The sequence below is a fragment of the Pistacia vera genome, unplaced genomic scaffold (assembly GCF_008641045.1).
Source record: "Pistacia vera cultivar Batoury unplaced genomic scaffold, PisVer_v2 Contig508, whole genome shotgun sequence".
Classification (NCBI taxonomy): domain Eukaryota; kingdom Viridiplantae; phylum Streptophyta; class Magnoliopsida; order Sapindales; family Anacardiaceae; genus Pistacia; species Pistacia vera.
In genome coordinates this window covers 1-23,521 of record NW_022196344.1, presented here as the reverse complement: position 1 = coordinate 23,521, position 23,521 = coordinate 1, and the positions used below count along the sequence as shown (strand labels likewise).

Sequence of the window (23,521 nt, the reverse complement as noted above, 5' to 3'; positions counted from 1 at the left end):
CAGCAAAGGAGAACCAGAGTCAGAATAACTTTCAGGGTGACTATTTTGAGGTTTTTCGCTACCTTTTATAGTGGTTTGCATAGGAGACAAAGGGGCAGGGGTTTAATCGTGGCCGTCGACTTGCAGTCAATCCTGACCCTTCATTCATCAAGCAATCTCAACCCGTAGGCGTGGCCATGTGTCAACCATCCGCAAGGAGTGACAAACCGTCAGATTGCTATAATGATAACCATCGCAGCACGTCACCTTAACTTGCGTGTGAACAGCTGACATCGCCCACGCGCGAGGAAACGTAACTGACAAAGGCCGCCGCATTTAATGCGACATGACCACGCAAAAACTACCTGTATGCCCTAACTGTTCATATCCTGAGTTTTGACAGGTACCATGAGGAATAAAGATCCAAGTGTAAGGTACGTCGGCCAAGCACAAGGTTGATCACGAGGGCTCGATTGGACACACACTCGAAGACTCATTGTTGAAGTCGAGCTTGGCATCAGATCAAGCAATAGTCTTCAAAGCCTGAAATGAGCATCTAACACTAGGGGGTAGATGTTGTGTGCGATTTTTCTGCCAAGCTCGGGCCAACTCGAGGATATAGCTCGACCCAAAATGAGCTCGGCAACTATGATTGATCAACCCAGCATAAGCTCATCGAGCTATAGCTCGACCCAACACAAGCTAGTCACGAACAATTCAAGGAATTATTCAATCAATCCCTAGATTACTTCAGATCCCAGATATTACGGGAAAGACTGGATCAACGGTGATCACTGCGCAATCATAGCGCCCAATCGCGAGGATATCAGAATTATGATTCGAATAAGTTGTAATCCCCTAAATTTTGTTTTTTTCTTTGTATCAACCTTGTATATATGCCCTCTCAAACAATGAGGAGGGGGTTACGAATTTCAGTTAAAAATTACATTATAAGCTCTCACATCAAATACAAAAACACAGTGGACGTAGGTTGTTAACCTGGCCGAACCACTTTAAAAATCTCTTTATTCTTAGTTCATTTCATTCATATTAATCGCTGATTTTCACTAATCACGCACACATCAATTTCGATCCCGGCAAAGTCGATTGGATCACGCTAGTTGGTGCAGAATTCTGCATCAACAAGTATATAATAAAAAAATTAAAAAAAATTAAAAATTGAAGTGGAAAAAGCGAGCTTTAGAGCATCTTAGTCTTGCATTTTCATTAGATTACAAAAACTCAAATCAACAAAAGCTCAAGCATATTGCAACAAACCTAGATTAGAAAACACAAAATCAACCAAGGGTATCAAAAAAATAAAAAATTGAAGCGAAAAAGGCGAAAATGGTTGCGTAATTGAAAAGGAGAAGAAGATCAGCTTTGATGGTATTAGATCTACAAAATTGATAAAGAAATGGAAAATGAAGAAGATAGAAAGGAGGATGAAAAAATATAAATGGAAGATTAAAGGTATGATTTGGTTTGGTGTTGGATCTGCAAAATTGATAAAGGAATGGAAGACGAAGAAGATAGAAAAGGACAAAAGTGCAATTATGGATAGAGGATTTTTATATTAAATAATTTTTTTTAATAAATGTGCAACTAGAAAGTGCAAGCTGAAGAGATATGGTGGGTTTGTCTTTTCATATTTAATTACATTTACCAACCATAGCTCGTGAGCCTAGCGAGCTGAGCTTTTGGTTGTTTGAACTCGACTCACTTACTGAGCTGAGCTGTTCGACGGCGACTGGCTCAACTCGGCTAACACCCCTACTTCTAACCATAGAAGGGTAAATGACCTTAATGCCCTCATTTGCTATGCCCATCAATTGCAACCCACCCCCTTACTTTCACTTCATATCTAGCAGCCCCTAACACCCATGTTAGGTTTAAAAAATTATTAAATTATGTAAAATATCACAAAATTTTAATAAGAAAGTAGAAAAGAAACTAAAAAGATAAAAAAAATCTATAAAAAAAAGTTCCAAAAAATGAAAACAAATGAAAAAAAAAAAAAAGAATAATGAAAATAAGAAATATATGAAAAAGACTAAAAATAAAATGATCTAAGAATTAAAAGACTTACTTTGTAAAAATTCAAAAAATTAATACAAATAAAAAAAATAAAAATTTTGAACTTGGCAAATATTATATATTTAGGTTTTAGCTTATTTATTTTAGGTTTTTGTGAACTTTTTCTAGACTTAATTATATCAGAAGGTACCAAACTATCACTTTTTTCCTATTGAATGAACTTTTTTTTTTCCGGTTGAAGGTACCAAACTATCAATTATTTCTATTAAAGATACCAAACTTTAATTTTTCCTATTGAAGATACCAAACTTTCATATTTTTTCTTACGACGATAAATATTGATGACATGACATTTTTTCTATCAAAAATCTCTGACATGGCAATTTTAGTGTGTTGACTAGACATTTTGACGTGACGATTAAAACTGACTTAGACATTTATAATCTAGAAAATCTCAAATTAACCCTTTTTTAATTATTTCAATAAAACCCACAAAGCCACTCAGAATAAATAAAACCTATCTAGAAAGAAAACTTATCTCTTTTTTTTTTGGGGGGGGGGGAGCCTTTCCCTTATTTTCTTCTCTTTGTCTTTCCACTTCCACTACTTCTTCTTTATTTTCTTCCATCCAGCCTCTTCTTTTTTTTCCGTTTTTGTTTTCCCTATTTCTTTCCATCTCGACCACTTCTTCTTCTTCCACCACTCATGGTTTAAGATTTGGATTTCTTCATGGTTCAAGATTTGGGTTTGTTTTTGGGTATTTTTTGGTACCCAATTTGATTTTTGCTTGATTTGTGATTGTGTGTTAGATGTAGGGTTTGATTTGTATTTTGATTATGTTCTGATTTGGTTTGTGTTAGAGTTTTGATTAGATTCACCGGTATAGAAAATGAAAATGAAAAGAGGATTGCAGAAAGGGAATAAGTGTGGAAGTAGAGTGAATGAGAAAGAAGAAAGAAATGGAGGGGAAGAAAAGAGAAAAGAAGATAAATAATAATAAAAAATTAGACAAAAAATTGAAAAGACGACTTTTATCTTTCATAGCCTAACAGAGTTCGAGGTCCTCTTTTGACGCATTTATGAAATTATTAGGTGCATTTTTTTATTTTAATATTTTTGTTCTGGGTGGTGTTAGTTATTTTGAGTGCATTTTGTGCTTATTGTCAAATTAAAATTGGAGAAAGGGGTAAATTTGAAGAATTTAAAATATGAAAATGTACGCATCAACCCTAAAAAAGTCCACGTCGACGTTACATGTACACGTCAACCCTCATAAATTTCCACATACACGTTTTAGAATTAAAAAAAAAAAATCCATGTCATTTATTTTTAACAGTGTTAGAGGTCAATCTCTAAAATGTTTAACGATATACAAGCTCGGTACCTTCAATAGAAAAAATTGATTGTTTAGTATCTTCAACAGGAAAAAAAACAGTTTGGTACCTTCAATAGGAAAAATGTGATAATTCGGTACCTTCTAATGTAATTAAGCCATTTTTTTTTTATAGTATTCTTAATTTTACAAAATATTTAAAAGTTTAGTTTTTATTCTTTTTTATTTAATTTTTATTAGTTATTTTACCTTTCTTTATTTAAAAATGAGTTGATGATAAATTTTAAGGTGAATTAGTCAAGTGCAAAATATAATTAGGTTATTCGTAAATGTTTTTGGTCAAACTCAATCAACTCCCACGTTTGTTGGGGTTTATGTCCTAGTTTTGAGATTTTTTAGGATATTAATTAGTTTTACAAGTTTTAGGGGGTGTCAAGGTATTAACGTTTAGTAATAATAAAAATTTAGGTACATTTTACTCTTTACATTCTGTTGAAACTAACCATTAAAACTTAGGATAAAAAAAAAAAAAAAAAAAAAAATGAATGTAAAAATAGAAAAGAGTCCCACCTTAGATAATTTATATCTATGTATCTACGTTTAAGCACTGTGCAATGCTTGCGGGATCAAGAAGGAAAAGAAACATAAATAAATCCCACCTGATACCCACAAAAATTGCAAAGTGATTGAAACAAAGAATTTTCAATCCTCACTAACTTTTGATATTTATATGTCTATGTCTAAGCATTGTGTAATGCTTGTGGGATCAAATAGGAAATTAAATCCCCACCTGAATCCCATAAGCATTACACAGTGATTGAAACATAGAATGAATTCTCAATCTAAAACATGCTCTGCTTCTGGTTATGGAGGCTTCTATTTATACACAAAATTCTGTCATTCTCCATTAATAAGGCTTGCCTTATATGCTTTAACTTCCAAATATGAAAAATTCGATACAATCCATTCCCATTCAACTTACCAAATATATCTTAATGAAAAACTCTTTATTTACCAACTACCAAGCCTTACCTTATATGCATTACTTCCAAATACGCATACATAATTCAAAAATATCATACATTTTATACATATGTCAAATGCATCATTTTATATTTTATATTTTAGGACTCAGCAACCTTATATTTACTAGGGCTTACCTTGCATTTCACTTATTAAAAAAAAAAAAGAAGCTGAATTTATCTTTTTAATTTTTTTGCATTGCTTTGCATTCTAATATTCACATATAAAAAAAATTAAATTTTCTGATATAGTAAGTTTGATTGGATATTCAAGAAGATGAATGTGTACAGTCGATCAAACATATTATATTCAACACTAATTTATTATGTTTTTACACCATGAATGTAGTGAGTTCGATCGATCAAACATGTCAAATTTAACCCTACTTTATTATGTTTTCAAAAGGTCAATGTAATAAGTATGATCGATCAAACATATCAAATTTAATCTTAATTTATTATGTTTTTAAAAGTTGAATGTAATGAGTGCAATCGATTAAATATGTCAAATTTAAGCCTAATTTATTATGTTTTTAAAAGGTGAAAGTAATTAATACAATCGATCAAACATATCAAATTTAACTATAATTTATTATGTTTTTACAACTTGATACATTCCTGTATAATTAGTAAGGCTCATCTTATATGCATGATTTCAAAATATCCAAAATTTAAAAATCTAAAATTGTGTGTAGTATAGAATCTAAAGGGTTATTTTGTTTCAGAAATGTGACCCTAAACCTTATTTTTTATGGACTGTTAGGTTATTTTGTTTAAGTTTGTAAGGAAATTTGCTTTTACTATACTACATACAATTTTAGAATGAGTAATGCTACACGTACAAACAAGTCTTACAAAGATTTGTATACAAACTGATGTGACACAAAATAAATGGAAGAGTGAATATAATGAGTTTGACTTTTTATATTCCACTCATCCATTCATTTTATGCCACATCAGTTTGTACACAAATCTTTGTAAGATTTGTTTGTACATATAGTATTATTGTTTTGGAATGCCCTCATCTGCTATGCCCATCAATTGGCAATTGCAACCCACCCCCTTACTTTCACTTCATATCTAGCAACCCCTAACAGCCATGTTAGGTTTAAAAAATTATTAAATTATGTAAAATATCACAAATTTTAATAAGAAAATAGAAAAGAAACTAAAAACTATAAAATAAAAAAAAAATAAAAAGTCCAAAAATGGAAAAGAAATTTAGAGCAATGAAAAAAAATAAGAAATATATGAAAAAGATTCAAAATAAATTGATCTAAGAATTAAAAGACTTACTTTGTAAAAATTCAATAAATTAATACAAATAAAAAAAATAAAAAAAAATAAAAACTTGAACTTGGCAAATATTTTTTTGGATTTTTTTTTTTAGGTTTTTGTATTTTTTAAAAGTATTGTTACTTTTCCAAAATTTTTAAAAGTTTTTTTTAATCCTTTTTTATTTAGTATTTGTGTTTTTAGGTTAAGGATTGTGTTATTTAAGTTTTTTTTTTTTTTAAATTATTAGTTATTTTACCTTTCTTTATTTAAAAATGAGTTGTTAATAAATTTTAAAGTGAATTAGTCAAGTTCAAAATACAATTAGAGTATTGGTAATTGTATTTGGTCAAATTCAATCAACTCTTACATTTGTTGGGGTTTATGTGGTTGTTTTGAGAATTTTTAGGATGTTACTAGTTTTACAAGTTTTAGGGGGCGTAAAGTTATTAACCCTTAATAATAATAATAATAATAATAATAATAATTTAGGTGCATTTTACTCTTTACCCTTGATTCTGTTAAATTTATCTTTTTAATTTTTTGCATCTTGACAATTCTTTATTTAAAGAGAGTTGCTTTGTATTCTGATTTTCGCATATAAAAAATTAAGTATTCTGATATAGTAAGTTTGATTGGGCATTCAAGAAGATGAATATGTACAATCGATCAAACATGTTATATTTAACCCTAATTAATTATGTTTTTAGAATATGAATGTAGTGAGTACGATCAATCAAACATGTCAAATTTAAACTTTGTTTATTACGCTTTTAAAAGTTGAATGTAATGAGTATGATCGATCAAACATGTCAAATTTAACCCTAATTTATTATGTTTTTAAAAGGTAAATGTAATGAATACGATTGATCAAACATGTCAAATTTAACTCTAATTTATTATGTTTTTACAACTCAATACGTTCCTTTATAATTATTAAGGCTCATCTTATATGCATGACTTCAAAATATCCAAAATTTAAGAATCTAAAATTGTATGTAGTATAGAATTTAAAGGGTTATTTTGTTCTGAAAATGTGACCCTAAACCTTATTTTTTATGGATTGTTAGGTTATTTTGTTTAAGTTTGTAAGGAATTCTTTTTTTTTTATTATTCACCCAAATTCGTTCAATCTAGCATCCAAAATTGGTCAAAAATGTTGAGAAGTTAATATATATTTTTTAAAGGTTAAATTGATGAAATTGTTGATAAATTTGATGGTTGACATTTTTGAAACCGGCAGGTACTCACTACAAAAAAAATGTTAGATACACAAGGGTTAGGTTTGTATTTTTAGCTTTTTGTTTTTTTTTTTTTTTTTTAAAGTATTCTTAATTTTTCAAAATCTTTAAAAAAACAAATTAATTTTTTTTAGAGGTGGGAATTTGGGCTTGGGCCCAAAAAACCCACCCAAAAAATAGAACCGAGGAACGGTCCTCCCAAGGACCGGTCCTATAAGGCTAGAGCCCATACCCAGACTAGCCCAAAGGAGGGACTAGTCCTTGGGTTGGTCCCTCCTCCAAGGCCGATGCCCAAACCCTTCCCAATTATTTCAAAAAAAAACCCTAGCAAATATATATATATATTAAAAAAAAAAAAACCCTGTTTTTTTTATAAAATGGACAATAAATATAGAGGCTAAGATGATATTTTTCAAAAAAAAATTATAAAATCCGACCATTGGCTACAGCTACTCAACAGTCGGTTGACCATGAGCCAACGGTCAGCTAACCGTTAAGCAACCAACGGTCATGGGGGGAAAGTTTTTTTTTTTTTTTCACTGTCCCCCCAAACCTCCATTTTCTTTACAACTCACAACTCTCAGTCTCTCTACTCCAATTCTCAAACTCTCTTCAATTTATATCTATATTTATTCATTTATTATTCATATTATTAAATTTCTTCAATTTTTCAATTTCATCTATTATTCATATTATTATTTATATTATTCAATTTCTTCCATCTTAGTTATTTATTATTTTATCATAAATTCAAAATGGATTCCCGAAATTATGCATTCGAAGGATCATCCGTAAATAAGTTTTACGTATCATCCACCGAAGAAATGGAAGGGTTCAATCGATTTTCTCCTTTTCCAGAGGCAGCAATTCCACAACCAGAAATGGTCGGGATTGCGTGCAGCCAAACACAAGCAAGTTGCAACACCACAGGCCTGGCAAGACCGTTAAAGAGAGCCATGTTCTAGGGTATGACAATACTTCACCAAATCAAAATAGGCAAAGCCAAATGGGGAAGGGGAATAAACGTGCGGGGTATGTAATTTTTGTACAACAGTTATCGGCGTTAAGCACGAGACTTTGATGATGTGGAGGCACTTGGAAAAGAAGCATCCCTAATTTATGGCGCAGCCTGGAGGTTCCGATTCAATTTCAACCGCACTAGGTAGGCAAATTAAACTCAACTTAATTTTAATCCACAATCCTCAACTTTCTCAACCTGGTAATACAATGCACTCAAAGCACGAGAATCAATGGCAAGATACATAGTTACTACGGACTCTCCTCTTTTTTTATCTGAAAATCATTATTTTGTTAAATTGATTAAAGATGTTTTTTGTCCAGCATATAGCCCTGTTAGTAGAGGTACAAGTAGAAGGGACATACTAAAACTTTATAATAAAATAAGAGATCAACTTAAAATAAAATTTAAAAATTTTAGGAATATATCTATCACACTTACTTCAGACATATGGGCTGCTAGATCAAAAACATATTTTTTTAGGGTCACAATACATTACCTAGATCATAGTTGACGTTTACAAAAAATATTGATAGGTTTTAAGCCATTAAATGCTAAACATAGTGCTGAAACAATTTATTTTACAATTATTAAAGTTTTGCAAGATTATTTATTAATTGAGAAAGTTATGACACTAACGCTTAATAATGCAGTTGCCAACACCGCGACAATTTCTTTATTTGAAAAGAGATTGGATCCGCATGGTAACGGAAATTTTTTTCACTAGAGATGTGCTTGCCACATCATTAATTTGATTGTTAAAGTAGGTTTAAAAGCTATACATTCGAGGATTGAAAGGGTGTGCACAACTATCGGATTCATCACCAGTAGCAATACAAGATGGACTGAGTATGTAAAATATTGTCTCCAAGAGGAGCCGCCAATTCGACCAAAGAAGTTAAGTATGAATATGTCTGTTCTTTGGAACTCCACGTACTTGATGTTACAAAGAGCTATGTCAACCGCAAGACAAATTACAAATTTCCTCAACTGGAAGAACTATCCGGACGAAGTCGTCAACAATTTGGATTGGACGCTTTGTGATGTTTTCATTCATTTCTTAAATTTTTTTTATGATTCCACTAATACATTAAGTGGTATTTATTATCCTACTACTAATGCAGTGTTAGATATTTTACTTCAAATTTCTAAACTTTTGCTAAACATAAATATGATGAAGATTTAAGCGACATTGTTTTAAAAATGGAAAAAAAAAAATACTGGAAATATTGGTTAGATATTTCATTCTTATAGGATTAAGTCTTATTGTAGATCTTAGGTTCAAATTACACATATTTAAATGTATAATTACTGAGATAGGCCAGCATTTAGATTATGACTACAGTTCTTTTTTGATAGAATTTAACAGAAAATTGGAAAGCTTTTTTTTCTTTTTATGAAACTAGGTACAAAGGAACGGCCAATGTCAGCAGAGACGACCAGGACCTTGATGAAGACATTTATCAACAAGGAATAGGATCGAGCATGTGAACATATATGGAACATGGTGAAAATAGCAGCTCCAACTCGTACAGACATGGACCAAATGAGTTGCATCAGTACCTACAAATGGACATGTCCTACATGAAGAAGAAGGAGAAACGTGAGATGGATCTGTTTCAATGGTGGAGCCAAAATGCAAGTCGATTCCCCATTGTAGCCTAAATAGCACATGACATTTTATCTGTGCCAGTTTCAACAATTACATCCGAGTCAGCATTCTCAATTAGTGGTTGCATTGTTGAAGGTAGAAGATGTTTTTTAACCAATGAGATGGTTGAAGTCATAACATGTCTACGGGATTGGACTCATGCAGACAGAAGACTACGACAACATCCTGAAGATCCCGAACTACTCGACCTCTTCAGAAACACATATTTGAACGATGTAAATATTGACATTGTAAATTAATTTAATTGTTTATTTGTGAAGTGTGATTGTGTGAATATTATATTTATGTTAAAATTAAATTATCTCTTTAAAGTTTAAATTAAAAACATCCTAAATTTATAACCAATTAACCATTCATTTATATTTAAATATTTAATTTTTTATTTAATAATTAATTAAAAAATTTACAAATCACCCCCTCAAAAATTATGTAAACCCCCCATATAATTTTGAGTTAGCCCCTAAATATATAAAAATTTGGGGGGTATTGGGAATTTTTCAGGCCCATAGGACCGGTCCTATGGGCCGAGGACTAGTCCTAGGAATCGGTATGGGCCTTGATATTTCTCATCTCAGGCCCATGAGATGCGGACCAATTCCATTTTGGGACCAGTCCTTCAAGGCCCACTCCCGGGACTGGTTGGGATTAGGCCTTGCCTAGGTCTATCTTTTTTTATTTAGTATTTGTGTTTTTAGGTTAAAGATTTGTGTTATTTAAGTTTTTTTTTTTTAATTTTTATTAGTTATTTTACCTTTCTTTATTTAATAATGAGTTAAGAAATTTTGAGGTGAATTAGTCAAGTTCAAAATATAACTAAGACATTCGTAATTGTATTTGGTTAAATTCAATCAACTCCCACATTTGTTGGGGTTTATGTGGTAGTTTTGAGATTTTTTAGGATATTAGATAGTCTTACAAGTTTTAGGGGGTGAAAAGGTATTAAACCTTAGTAATAATAAGAATTTAGGTGCATTTTACTCTTTACCCTTGCTTCCATTAAAACTAACCAAAAAAATTGTAAGAGCTAATGATAGGGGGTTTAAAGTAATTATCAGGGGGTTTAGGATTTGGCTAAACCTCCATAAAAATATCTTTGAAAGATCTATTCCTTTTTAGTTCTCAATATACATGAGAAAAGAAACGAAAATATGTATGCCCAAATTTTGTCAACATGAATCTTGCAAATAACTAAACTGGCATTATTAAATAGCATCCACTTGGACCATTTCTATGAGAACATTCATTTAAAATAATTTGCGGAAGGGTATGAACGGTATGATTTACAATAATCCAAACATCATCCTCCTAAAAAAGATTAATACATAATAAGTAATGTTGTGCTAACAACACATTCTCACAAACTTCTCTTACAACCCCGACATGACAACTGAGTTAGCATTGTCACATCCATTCCACCACACCCAAGACACAAAATGATTTTGACTAAATCAAAGAAACGATCTTTCCTTATAAAGGAATGGTCGTCTCTCACAGAAGGAATGACCGTTCCCTATGAAGAAATAATGTTGTTCCTCAAGGAACAATATTGTTCCTTGAAGAACAAGGTTGTTCCAAGAAGAAGAAGAAAAAGAAGAAGGGAATTGATAGAATCCCGAGAGAGAAACAAGGTAAGGAACAACCATGGTTGTTCCTCAAAGAACAACGGTGTTCCTTAAAAAAAAAAAATTCCTTATGAAGGAATGTTTTCCTTTTAAAGGAACGACTATTTGTTTCTCATAGTGCTTTGGGTGTGATGAGAACTAACATGATAGTGCCAATCTGTTGACAAGTTAGAATTGTTAAAGAAGGTTGTGAGATTAAATTGTAAACTAACATTTTTCATACATAATATAGGGAAAAGAAATGGGCAACTTAGGAAAAAAAAAAAAAAATTGTGTACTTATTTGTTAGACCTCCTATTCACAAAGTTTACAAGTATAAAGGGGGGAATAAACTAAAGGGCAGCGGGGTGTAAAAGACGTTATGGGTAGGGGTGTAAAGAGTGTGAAAGGGAATTGATTAAGGGAGGTAGTTAGAGAAATATATGCGTGTCTAGCTGAGATGAAATGTATATAACTAAAAGAATGTGAGAGAGAGTGGGTAATGAGTAAATTCTGGGAATTGGTTATGAGGTCCCTAGCTCCTCGAAGTGCTAGGATCCATATTCTATCGCCTTATTTTGTCTCTATTTACTGCTATTCCATTGTTATTCTGAATACATATATGAAATATATCCATTTGGGTTCCATTAAATTCCGTCTTCTCTCTATATTGTGCACTGTTCCTGTGTATGGTTGTGTGGAGTCTGATTCAATAGAAAGGGGTTTCCATCAACTTGGTATCAGAGCCAGGTTGGGGAATGGTAAAATCAAAGATGGAGAACAAAATGGATAATGTGGAAAAAGAAATGAAATCAGTGAAGGAAGACATGAGCTCAAAGAAGACTGATTTGGGAAGTGTTAAAGAATATATGACAGAGATGCAAGAGTTAATGAGGTTGAGGGAAGAAATGGATGAAAAGCGTTATCAAGAGAAGGAGAAGGCTTCATCATCCTCGAAGAATCACAATGACAGTGGTGACCGAGAACAGGGACCGGGAAAGAGTGGTGACACAGGAAAAGAGGAAAAGAAAGTCAGGAAGCTTGAACTTCCCATTTTTAATGGAGATGATCCACTTTGCTGGACATTTCTAGCAGATCACTATTTTTCCATAAATCGGTATGAGGAATCGGAGATGATGGAAGCTGCCGCCGTGTGCATGGAGGGAAGATGACACGACCCGCCCCGACCCTACCTATCCCATAGGCTCCGGGCGCACCCATGAGACTTAGGAGACCGAGACGTGCCATGTGGGAAAACTATGAAACCCTGTTTATGAATTAAAACATCATAAAACTCTTCTAGCTAAAACATTTATAAACACTCCTTTTCGTTTACCACCAAAAATATAACATCATTTGCAAATAACCAAAATACAACTGAATTTTTGCTTTACAAAATGAACGTATGGTATCAGATTTTTCCATGTCTTTTACAATTCAAAACATGAAATAAATACATGATGAAGAAATATAAACTTTGCAGCGGAAAATGAAACACAACTATGAAACATATGATGAAATAAAGTCATGTGGCCCAACCTTGTGTGGAATTCACTCCTCTGCACGATCTCCTTCTTAATCTGGTGGGGGGAAAGAAAAACATTTGAAAACGAGGGGTGAGCTAGAAATGCTCAGTGAGTGGGGAATGAGTTAGTATGTAATAAAACATTTCAATATACAATAAAAACACTCATGCTTATAAAATTTCATTTCCATAAACACATTTTATAATATAAGCCATATTTCATAACACATGTTGAAATCTCTCATGGCAAGACTTCTTTCTGAACACTATTATGGTAAACGAATCAATACTTATGTTTCTCTAAAAACATCATTTCTAAGAAACAGTTCATATACGGATAACATTTACATTTATAAGTTTCCATTTTCAAATAAATGATATACATACATGTACATATTCAAACCATCTCTCAATCACATGTGAAAACTCTCACCTGTCTAGTACCCAGGGGTAAATCCGTCCAACCTGGCAAGATCTAACATCGCGCGGGTTAAACCACTAAATCCATCTTGCTAAGCGGAATCGGTCACCACGCAAGCTTTCGACCCAGTGAGTCCAAGCATCACTCAGGCCGGCAAAACATATCCCATGTAGCGATATTTGCCTCGCTCAAGCCTTCGACCCACTTGGGTCGGCAAATCAAATCATGTATAGCGATATCTGCCTCGCTCGGGCCTTCGACCTACTTAGGCCGACAATATCAATCATATGAAGCGATATCTGCCTCACTTAGGCCTTCGACCCACTTGTGCCGGCAATATCAATTCATACGCATGTGTAGAATCAATTCAACATCATGAGGGGGTTGGGTACTACGTAGGGTGGTTCGAAACCCACTATCATCTCATACTTATTCTCAAAACATTTTTCTCATAAAATATAATAATTTCATAACATCTCATATAACGTAAAAATATAAATGCAAGTTCTCAAATATTTTCAAATCTAACATTTTCAACACATTCTCATTTTCTTTTCGAACTATTGCCACGAAATGTCAAAATTCCATCTTTCTCATGTCAATCAACAATTTCCAACAATAACAATGCAATAAAGCTCATTATGTAAAAATATTTGGCAATGTAAAAGCAATCAACAAGTATAAAAGAGCATTTAAAGATAACTTTGTTAAAAAGAAAATTACGGGTTTAGATTTTTCTACTCACAGTTTGAAGCTCTACCCTTAAGTCGAAAAATGATTGAAATCTTCTAATAATGCCCCCGCTTGCCGCCTTATATACAAAATCCAATAAATCTTCCATACATAAGCCTCCATAAGGTAACACCTCAATATTAAAATCATTGGACACTTCACACCCCAAAAGATTAACATAACTTCTTCTTTAACAAAACTGTCTCATAAACGAACATTGGTCACTCTCTGATTTTTCTTAAAAATTATATTTATCATTTTAAGCTATAATTTTAACAGGGAATTCTAGAGACACATAAGTTGTTTCTTTATTTTTTTTTGTTTTTTCTGTATTAATAACTATTTAAAACACAATTTTCTTTCAACTCATTCAAATCTGTCCCCTGTTTCCAGAATTGGGGTTACTGACTTGAAAAATTCATAACAATTCAGCCCTTAATCCAAACCTCACGAAATTCTTCATAATTAAACTAGACACATATAGGATTCACTCGAATTTAAAATCACTCAATTTTGATAAGAATAGATACATCAATTCATTTTCCAAAAATACATGTTCCGCAGGAAACGAAAATTCCAGAATTCACAAGGCAACTTCAAAAATCCATATAAAATTCAATCCTTCAAGTTTCTGAGTGAAATAAATTTCTAAACACTCCTCAAGAAGTTTATAACAGTATATCCGAAATTCAGCTTCAAATAAAAACCCAAAACATACAAACAATTTTCGTAGTTCCAGATGGTCAGATTTCTGTACAATAAACCCTTGTGTCAAAATCATATCTTTAACCCATTTTTGTTTAGGAACAACCTCTATGTTCTACCCACACCAAATTATTAAAATCAATCTCCCTATTATAGTGTAATCTCATGTTATTACACTCAATGATAACCAACACAATCTAGTGAACTAAAGCTCATAAAAAAAAAAAGGAAATTTTAACCTTTACTCACCTCCCATATGCTTGATCTTCCTCCACTCTCCGATCACCGGAGTTTTGCTCGCCGGTGGCTACTTTTCCAGCCACCTCTGTCGGTCTCTTCTCTCCTCTCTCTCTCTCTCTATTCTTGGTTTCATCTTCCTCTCCCTTCTTTCTTTTCTTCTTCCTCTCCTTCTCTTCTTCTTCTTTCTCTCTTTTCTCTCTTTTCTTTCTCTCCTTTTCCTTCTCTCTTTTCCTCTCTTTTTTTTTCTTCTTCTTCTTCTTCTTCTTCTTCTTCCCTGTTTTTCTTTTCATTGAATGGTTACTGTTCATCAAAATATCTGAAAAATTTTCACTTATTTCGGCTATTACATTGTACTCCCCAAAACTTTCAAATTATTACACTTTATCCCCAGAATCACAAAATAAAACTCCATAAAAAAAAGTACGGGGTATTACAGAAGAGCACTGAATTGGTACCAATGGGTTGATTCACGAGAACCATTCAGGTTGTAGAGGAAATTTAAATTGGCTCTAATCGCCAGATTCAGGCTGTCGTTCCAAGGCTCTACGCATGAGGCTCTGGTGGCTTTGAAGCAGATAGCCACTGTGATTGAGTACAAAGAAGACTTCAAGGCTCACACGGCGCCGTTGAAGGAGTTGGGTGAAGAAATGTTAATGGGTGTATTTGTCAATGGGCTTAAGGAGGAGATTATGGCTTAGTTGCGTTTGATGAGGCAAAAGTCACTTAATGAAATCATGGAGTAGGCCGATAGGGTGGAGGAAAAAAATTGGGTTTTAGATAGATGCAGACCAAAGTTTACTAAGGCCTAAGGGTTAAGAGACTCTTACTCTAGAGTATCCATCAACCCAGAAGTCAACAGACCCACTTGGTGGCCCAACCCGACAAAAAAACCAAGACTCATTTCATTCTACCCCAAATCGACTGCCTAATAGAAGAGAGAAAACAATGGAGACGGGGGCTTTGAGTGTTAGAAGGGAGAATTTTCAACGCCTCTCAAAGGCTAATATTCAATATAAGAGGGAACAAAGGCTCTGTTTTAGGTGTGATGAAGAATTCGACCCAAATCACCATTGTAAAAGCAAGTCTTTGCAAATTCTATTAGCGTGGGAGGATGATGACTCTGAGAAAAGTGAACCCACCTAGGACGACAAGGAGGAACACACCCAAGAAGGTAACCCTTTAGCCCTTTCAATGAATTCCATAGTTGGATTTACCTTCGATAAAACGCTGAAACTTATGAGGCGAATTGGGAAATTGGATGTGGTGATCCTGGTTGATAATGGGGCTTCCCACAACTTTATCTCACATGAATTAGTGAAGAGGTTGGAAATTTTGGTGGAAAAAGGGAGAGTGTTTGGGGTTATGGTAGGTAATGGGGTGACGGTGAATGGTGAAGGAGTTTGTAAAAGAGTACAATTAGAAGTGCAAGGGGTTAGACTTGTACAAGATTTTTTCCCATTTGCTTTAGGGGGTGCTGATGTTGTTTTGGGACTTACGTGGTTGAGTACATTAGGCGATGTTTGTGCCAATTGGAAAAATTTGATAATGCAGTTTGAGATGGATGGTGCTAAAGTAAGATGGCAGGGGGACCGCTCTTTGGTGAAATCAATAGTATCTCTTAAAGCCATGTTACGGTCTATTAGCAACATAAGGGGAGGGTTTTTGGTAGAATGTTGTTCGATGGAAGGCAATGTTCCGAAAATCGGACCGAACTATGACCCGTTCAACGGTCCGGTTTCTGGTTGGATCGGTCGGTTGGACCGTTTTCTATAAAATTCAATTGTAGTCCCTGAAGGTTTGAAATTCATCAAAAAAACCCCTATAATACTCCCTTAAGGTTTGAAATCTGTCTAAAACACCCCCGTCGCGTGAAGGGACTGGTGAGTGGTGGCGGTAGCGACGATCGACGGCCAATCGAAGTTGGAATCATGGGGCTTTTGATGTATAGGTGCCGGCAAATCTGATGGTGGTGCTAAGGAGTTCCATCGGCGCCGGAACTCGCCAGAATCAACAAAAGAAATCCGACGGTCGCGTAAACTTTAGGTGGATGGCGAGTGACGAAGGCTGGACGACGGCCACTGAAAATGGATGGGTTTGGTCGTGGAGATGCCATCACGTCGAATGGTGGTGTTTTCTCCGTCGAACAATGCCAGAATCCGGCGAGATTGAGCTGCGATTAGACCTCGACTCGGCAGTATTCCGACGGTCCAACCGCGGCTCAATCTGGTTTAACCCTAAATATCGGTTTTTATAAGTCACCGAACCGGAAATACTGTCGGCTCCCGATCGAACCGGTCTGACCGAACGGTCCGGTCCGGTTTTCAGAACCTTGATGGAAGGCGAATCAGAACAGAGAGGTGAGGAGGAAGACCCTAGAGTGACCTAAGTATTAGCCAAATACACCCACCTGTTTGATCAACCCTTCAAACTACCCCCAAAACGATCTCACGACCATGTCATAGTCTTTAAAGAAGGAGCCCAACCACCCAACTTTAGACCTTATAGATACCCTTACTTCCAAAAAAAAATGAGATAGAAAAGTTGGTAGAAGAGATGATGGCGGTAGGGATCATACAACCAAGTACTAGCCCCTTTGCCAACCCAGTATTATTAGTCAAGAAGAAAGACGGGAATTGGAGGTTCTGTGTAGACTATAGGGCCCTCAACGGAATAACCATCCTGGAGAAATTTCCCATTCCCACCATCGAAGAGTTGTTAGATGAATTAGCGGGAGCAACCGTTTTCTCTAAATCGGACCTTAGGTCGGGGTACCACCAAATAAGAGTTAAAGAGGAAGACTTCCCAAAAAGGGCATTCAAAACTCATGAGGGGCACTATGAATTCCTTGTGATGCCTTTCGGTTTGACAAATGCCCCCTCCACCTTTCAGGCATTGATGAATGTGATCTTTAAACCTGTCCTCTAGAAATTCGTGTTGGTTTTCTTCGACGACATTCTCATATATAGCCCTGATTGGGAGTCCCATTTAGCCCACCTCGAACAAGCTCTCAAGATTTTGGAGGAGAACAAGTTTGTAGTGAATAAGAAGAAATTTTTATTTGGGCAACAGAAATTAGAATATTTAGGCCATTTGATCTCGGCAAAGGGGGTAGAAGCCGACCCTAAAAAAATTGAAGCCACGGTTTCTTGGCCCACTCCAACAAATGTGAAGAGTTTAAGAGGATTCTTGGGTCTCACGAGGTCCTACCGAAGGTTCCTAAAAGGTTATGGAAGTATAGCACAACCACTCACCATGTTACTAAAAAAGGACTCCTTTACTTGGAACCATGAGGCACAACAGGCCTTTGAACAACTCAAGGAATCCATGACTTTTGTCCCAGTCCTAGCAGCCCCAAATTTTGAGCTCCCATTTGAGGTTCAGATTGATGCATCAAGCCACGGTATTGGTGCGGTTTTAGTCCAACATTCACGCCCTATAGCTTACTTGAGTAAGGCATTTTCTCCGCAAGCCAAACAAAAATCAGTGTATGAAAAAGAGTTAATGGTTGTTGTCTTTGCAGTACACAAAGGGAGTCCATATTTGTTGGATAGGAAGTTCATCATCAAAACTGACCAACGAAGTTTACAGTTCCTCCGAGATCAGCGGGTTAAAACTCCGAAGCAGCAAAAATGGTTGTCCAAACTGATGGGTTTCTCCTTTGATATTCACTATTGCCCGGGGACCACCAACAAGGAGGCTGACGCACTGTCCAAAAGAGAGGAAGCTCCAGCCATTAATTCAATTTCAATAATTCAGTTTGATGAGTATGAAGATTTGGCAAATGAAGCCCAATGTGACCCTAAGCTCCAACACATTATTCAGGACCTTCTTGTGGACTCTAGCAACCATCCACATTACTCACTACGCCGTGGCTGTTTACTTTACAAAGGGAGATTAGTTTTACCCAAGGGATCTCGGTTTATTAGTAAGTTGTTGGTTGAATTTCATTCCAATCTAGGAGGGGGTCATTCGGGATTTTTTTGGACTTACAAACGGGTGGCAAATGTGGCCTATTGGGAAGGAACCAAGCATGATGTTCAGAATTTTGTTAAAACTTGCACAACCTGCCAAGTCAACAAACATTCTGCCTTTAAGCCCACAAGGCTGCTGCAACCTTTACCTATTCCATCTCAAGTGTTCGATGATTCGATGATGGACTTCATTGGTGTACTTCCGAGAGCAAAAGGGTTTGATAGTATCCTGGTGGTGGTTGATCGATTGACCAAGTATAGTCATTTTCTACTCTTGTCCCACCTTTATAATGCTAAGGAGGTGGCCCTAATTTTTATGAAGGAGATTGTGAAACTCCATGGGTTCCCAAAGTCCATCATCTCAGATCGAGGTAGACTTTGAAGTTTGGGAAGAAATCTTCAAGGTTTCAGGGACAACTTTGAAGTTCAGTTCCGCTTACCATCCACAACGGACGGCCAATTCGAAGTGGTGAACAAATGCTTGGAGGCATATCTGAGATGTTTTTGCAGTTCTTAGCCCCGTCACTGGCCGAATTGGCTCTCTTGGGCTAAGTTTTGGTATAATACAACTTATCATCGATCAACCAAAATGACACCCTTCAAGGCACTATATGGTCGTGACCCACCTACCCACCTACCCTCCTTAAACTCACCGATTGTCCCTCCCCAGTGGAGGATGTGAACCACCAGATTTGAGAGCGCAATGCCATCCTCCAGGAACTGAAGCACAACCTAGAAAGTGCTCAAGTCTACATGAAAGTGCAAGCAAACCACCACCGCAAAGATATCAACTTTTTTCCAGGTGACTATGTTTACCTTAGGCTTCAGCCTTACAAATTCAGGTCCTTGGCAAAAAAATTGAATGAGAAACTTAGCCCAAGGTTCTATGGTCCTTTCCCGATGCTAGAGAAGGTCGGTCAAGTGGCCTATAAACTGGAACTTCCGCCCACAGCCCGCATTCATCCCGTATTCCATGTGTCCCAGCTTAAGCGCAGTCTTCACAAATCAATCCCCATTTAGCCCTTGCCCCCTTTTCTCATAGAAGACCTGGAACTCTAGGCTCAACCAGCTGAAGTCTTAGTCGTGCAGACCCTTCTAGATGGCTCCAAGGAGGTGCTCATACGTTGGCAAGATCTCCCTACCTTTGAAGCAACTTCGGAACCCTTTGAAGTCATCAACACTCAATTTCCTCACTTCCACCTTGAGGACAAGGTGGCTCTGTTTACTGCTATTCTGGGAATTGGTTGAGAGGTCCCTAGCTCCTCGAAGTGCTAGGATCCATATTCTATCGCCTTATTTCATCTCTGTTTACTACTATTCCATTGTTATTTTGAATACATATATGAAATATACCATTTGGGTTCCATTAAAATCTGTCTTCTCTCTATATTGTAGACTGTTCCCGTGTGTGGTTGTATGGAGTCCGATTCAATAGAAAGGGGTTTCCATCGTTATTTAAGATTTACTTTTACTTTTTGTATAGAATAATATACTTACTCTTACTTACTAACAAATATACATAGATTGGCATTACAAATACTTCGTCGAAATCACTGATTAACAATTGCACAAACCTAAAACCCTTTATTTCAAATAAGACAATTCGAGACTCCAACAAAAATTCTTTAAAGACCGTTGAAGTGCTACTTTATGTCTAAGTGACTTAGATAAACCGAAAACTAGAGTTTGTCAACTAAATCAAAATCAAAATCAAAGAAACACCACCTATTCTAAACTTGGAGTGATATATACTCGAGATGCCATAGTTTGAACAAACCAATGTAATACTGCAAACAGTGACTTTATTTAGAGAGAGCAGAAACCGACATGTCAGAATCCAAGGGGAAATGCAGCCATATACAATCACCAAAATTTAAGGGAACACAGACACTATTACCCCCACAGAGCACATATTTCCAACACTACGGCCAGATGAATACAGTTTCGTATAGTTAGCTGTAGGAAAGTTTACAGAAAAAGAAAACAAATATATACATAAATTTCATTGTTTGAAACCCTAAGTAAAACAAGTAGAGTTCACCAACTAGACAGTCTTTCAATCCCTTCTTTTCTTCTTCTTCTCATTCTTCTCACTGGCATTTTTCAGCTGCTCAACAAAAATAATCGACATTATGAACCATAATAATTATAATCGAAATTGGTAGTAACAATATCCCTGGCATTTTAACTTACCATGATAATGAGAATACGGACAAAAACAGCAACAAAGTCAGTGAAAAGGGTCAGGGCATGCTTCACATAGTCCAGATCGCCAAAGTGAGCTTTCTCAATTATATCCTGGGTGTCCACCACAATGTATCCCACAAACACCAACAACCCAAAGTACAGCTGCAAACAATCAAAAGAATATTAAATAATGTCATCTGTGAACAACAATATCCAACTAACCTAACAAAATTGTCACCATAAGAAAGTTAACAAGTAATCATCTTCTCACCTCAAACTTGAAGATAGTTGTTGAGCCCCCAAAGATAGAGGAAGCAAACTGCAACCAGAATAACATTGACAGGCCTGATGAAAGCAAGCCACCAAGATAAAGATATTCTCTTCGCTTTGCCAACATAGCTGCTACTGAGAAACATGCAAAGGCTAACCCAGTTCCCACAAATGCTGTGATCAGAATGCTGTAACAAGAGATATATATTTCATAATCAGCAAAGTTAATTTTAGGATCAACCATCTCATAAGAAACTCAATCATAATATTATGTCTTAAGTTAGTTGGAAAACAATTAACAAACTCAAGAAGCATAAGTTTGAAATAGACCTCCACAGTGGAAGGATCACCCAAGCACTTAACCGCACAAGTTAGCTCCATTACCATAAGAAAATTTGGAGCCATAAGCACACTTTCTAACTAAAGTATTGTAAAGACATGTAATCCAAAGGAGGAAGAAATCTTTTAGGGTTTAGCTGAGAGGTATGACCACATAAACTCAACACAGTATAAAGCACTAAATGCTCAATAATTACACTTATAGAAAAATTTGAAATAACAACACAAATTAGAAGCACACCCAAATTAAATTCGGGCATTAACTCAATAATTCCCAGAAGTCAAATGTTTATTAAAGCAGGGAAGAAGAATATCAGATAGATGAGAAAAAATTCCCAGCTCTCAGGAAATTCTCGTGCATTGAAACTTTAGTCAAACTATTCTCTGCTTACAAATCAGAATATATGTCCCTTGAGTGCAACCAAGTTCAAAAGTAAAACAATAACTAAATTGCTAAATTGTAGCAACAGTTTATGGAAAGTACCTATCAAATAATAACCAAAACACCGTAATCTAACTTATATAAAACCACAGCTCATAGCTTGAGCATAAGATACAATAGAAAATAACAAAATATAACTGGACTTGTACCTTGGGTCAATCTGAATGGCTAAATCAATCAAAGGACCAATTGAGGCCCCTTCAAAAAGGCCAGCTGCCATCAGTAGACCAACTCTCTTTCGCTACTCACCATGCAACACAAATCAAAATGAGAAGTGAGTTCTCATAACATTATAGAAACAGAATAAAAACACGAGAACACAAATAAAGCGACAGTACCTCTTCATAAGGTGGGGTTGAGAGCAGCCAAAAGATGCATCCCAGCATTGCAAAAGTTGTAAGGAGACCACCAATGTTCCAGAGGAGATGCAGGTAGACTCCAGTGGCCGATGCAACAAGGGCACAACATAAGGAGAGATAAACCTAGAAAATTGCAGAAGCCGCTTTTTCAATGAGAAACAAATACAGAAAACCTAATTGAAAAATACATACTCATGGATGAGATCAACCTATTCTCTGAGCTAACAAAGTAGATACATCAAAAGAATCCATTGATTGAAAATAAGTTTCCATAACGTTAACAGCCCGAAATCCTCTCTCGACTTGTATATTTCACGGCGACCAAACAGAAATAAAGATTTTCCAATACAATAGCCCCTTGGACCATCGAAATCATTTATCAATTTTATGGCCAAACTATACATCTATACGAAAACCGTAACGCAAATAGACTAGAATTAAATAGAAACCTAAATATTCTAATAAGACTACACCTTCTAGATGTATCAAGACAAAATTATGGCTACAACAGTGTCCTATTGAAACACTACAGCAAACTATGATAAAGATCGCATGATTCTAAATTTTCCAGCTAAATATTGAGAAATTTACATGTTCTCGAGAAAATAAATCAACATGAATTTACCTGTTTAAGATGAGACTGCACGACGGGAGAGATCTGGCTAAAGTTCTTGAAAGAGTTCCATCGAGATGCATTTTGAGACTCGAAGAAGGAAGAAAAAGCATCCATTTTTGTTTGGATCAAGAGAAACCGCGAGAAAATTGCCTTGAAATGGAGAGAAAGTAAGAGCAACTTCAAAATTATGAAAAAAAGGAAATTCTGGTCATATTTATAATCGTAAAGCAAGGATGTTACATGAGAAATTTCTAGGCTATGCCGAGTTACAATAGTACCCTTAACCAGTGATTATTACAATTGTGTACAGTCTTTGGGTCCTTAAGCAGTTAGGTTAGGGTTGTAAATAAAGGCCAATTACATTTTGCCACACTAACTTTTCCTTAAGACTTTTCCACCCTAGGTTTGAAAGACAATCAACTATCCACCTATTTTTCAAATTTAGTTGTTACATTTAACAAGGAAAGGTATTTATATCATTTCCACTTTTATGTAAGTTAACCAAATCCCTAACCCTCATCAAACCCTATTATAAA

At 35.3% G+C, this 23,521-nt stretch overlaps 1 protein-coding gene across 1 annotated transcript; it reads right to left on the bottom strand.

Moving 5' to 3' along the window:
• Positions 1–20,828: 20,828 nt before the first annotated feature.
• Positions 20,829–23,140, bottom strand: LOC116106044 (bax inhibitor 1-like). Its single transcript, XM_031392408.1, has 6 exons — positions 22,995–23,140; positions 22,349–22,492; positions 22,160–22,251; positions 21,231–21,417; positions 20,966–21,121; positions 20,829–20,879 (listed from the first exon to the last, which is right to left on the bottom strand). The coding sequence occupies exons 1-6, from the start codon at positions 23,097–23,099 to the stop codon at positions 20,829–20,831; spliced, it is 735 nt and encodes a 244-aa protein (XP_031248268.1). The 5' UTR covers positions 23,100–23,140.
• Positions 23,141–23,521: the final 381 nt, after the last annotated feature.

Coding starts and splice junctions, on each gene's coding strand:
- LOC116106044 (XM_031392408.1), bottom strand. CDS start 23,099: ATGGATGCTTTTTCTTCCTTCTTCGAGTCTCAAAATGCATCTCGATGG. Junction 21,418..22,159: donor GCCATTCAGATTGACCCAAG/GTACAAGTCCAG, acceptor CTCTTGTTACAG/CATTCTGATCACAGCATTTG. Junction 21,122..21,230: donor CAACTATCTTCAAGTTTGAG/GTGAGAAGATGA, acceptor GATTGTTTGCAG/CTGTACTTTGGGTTGTTGGT.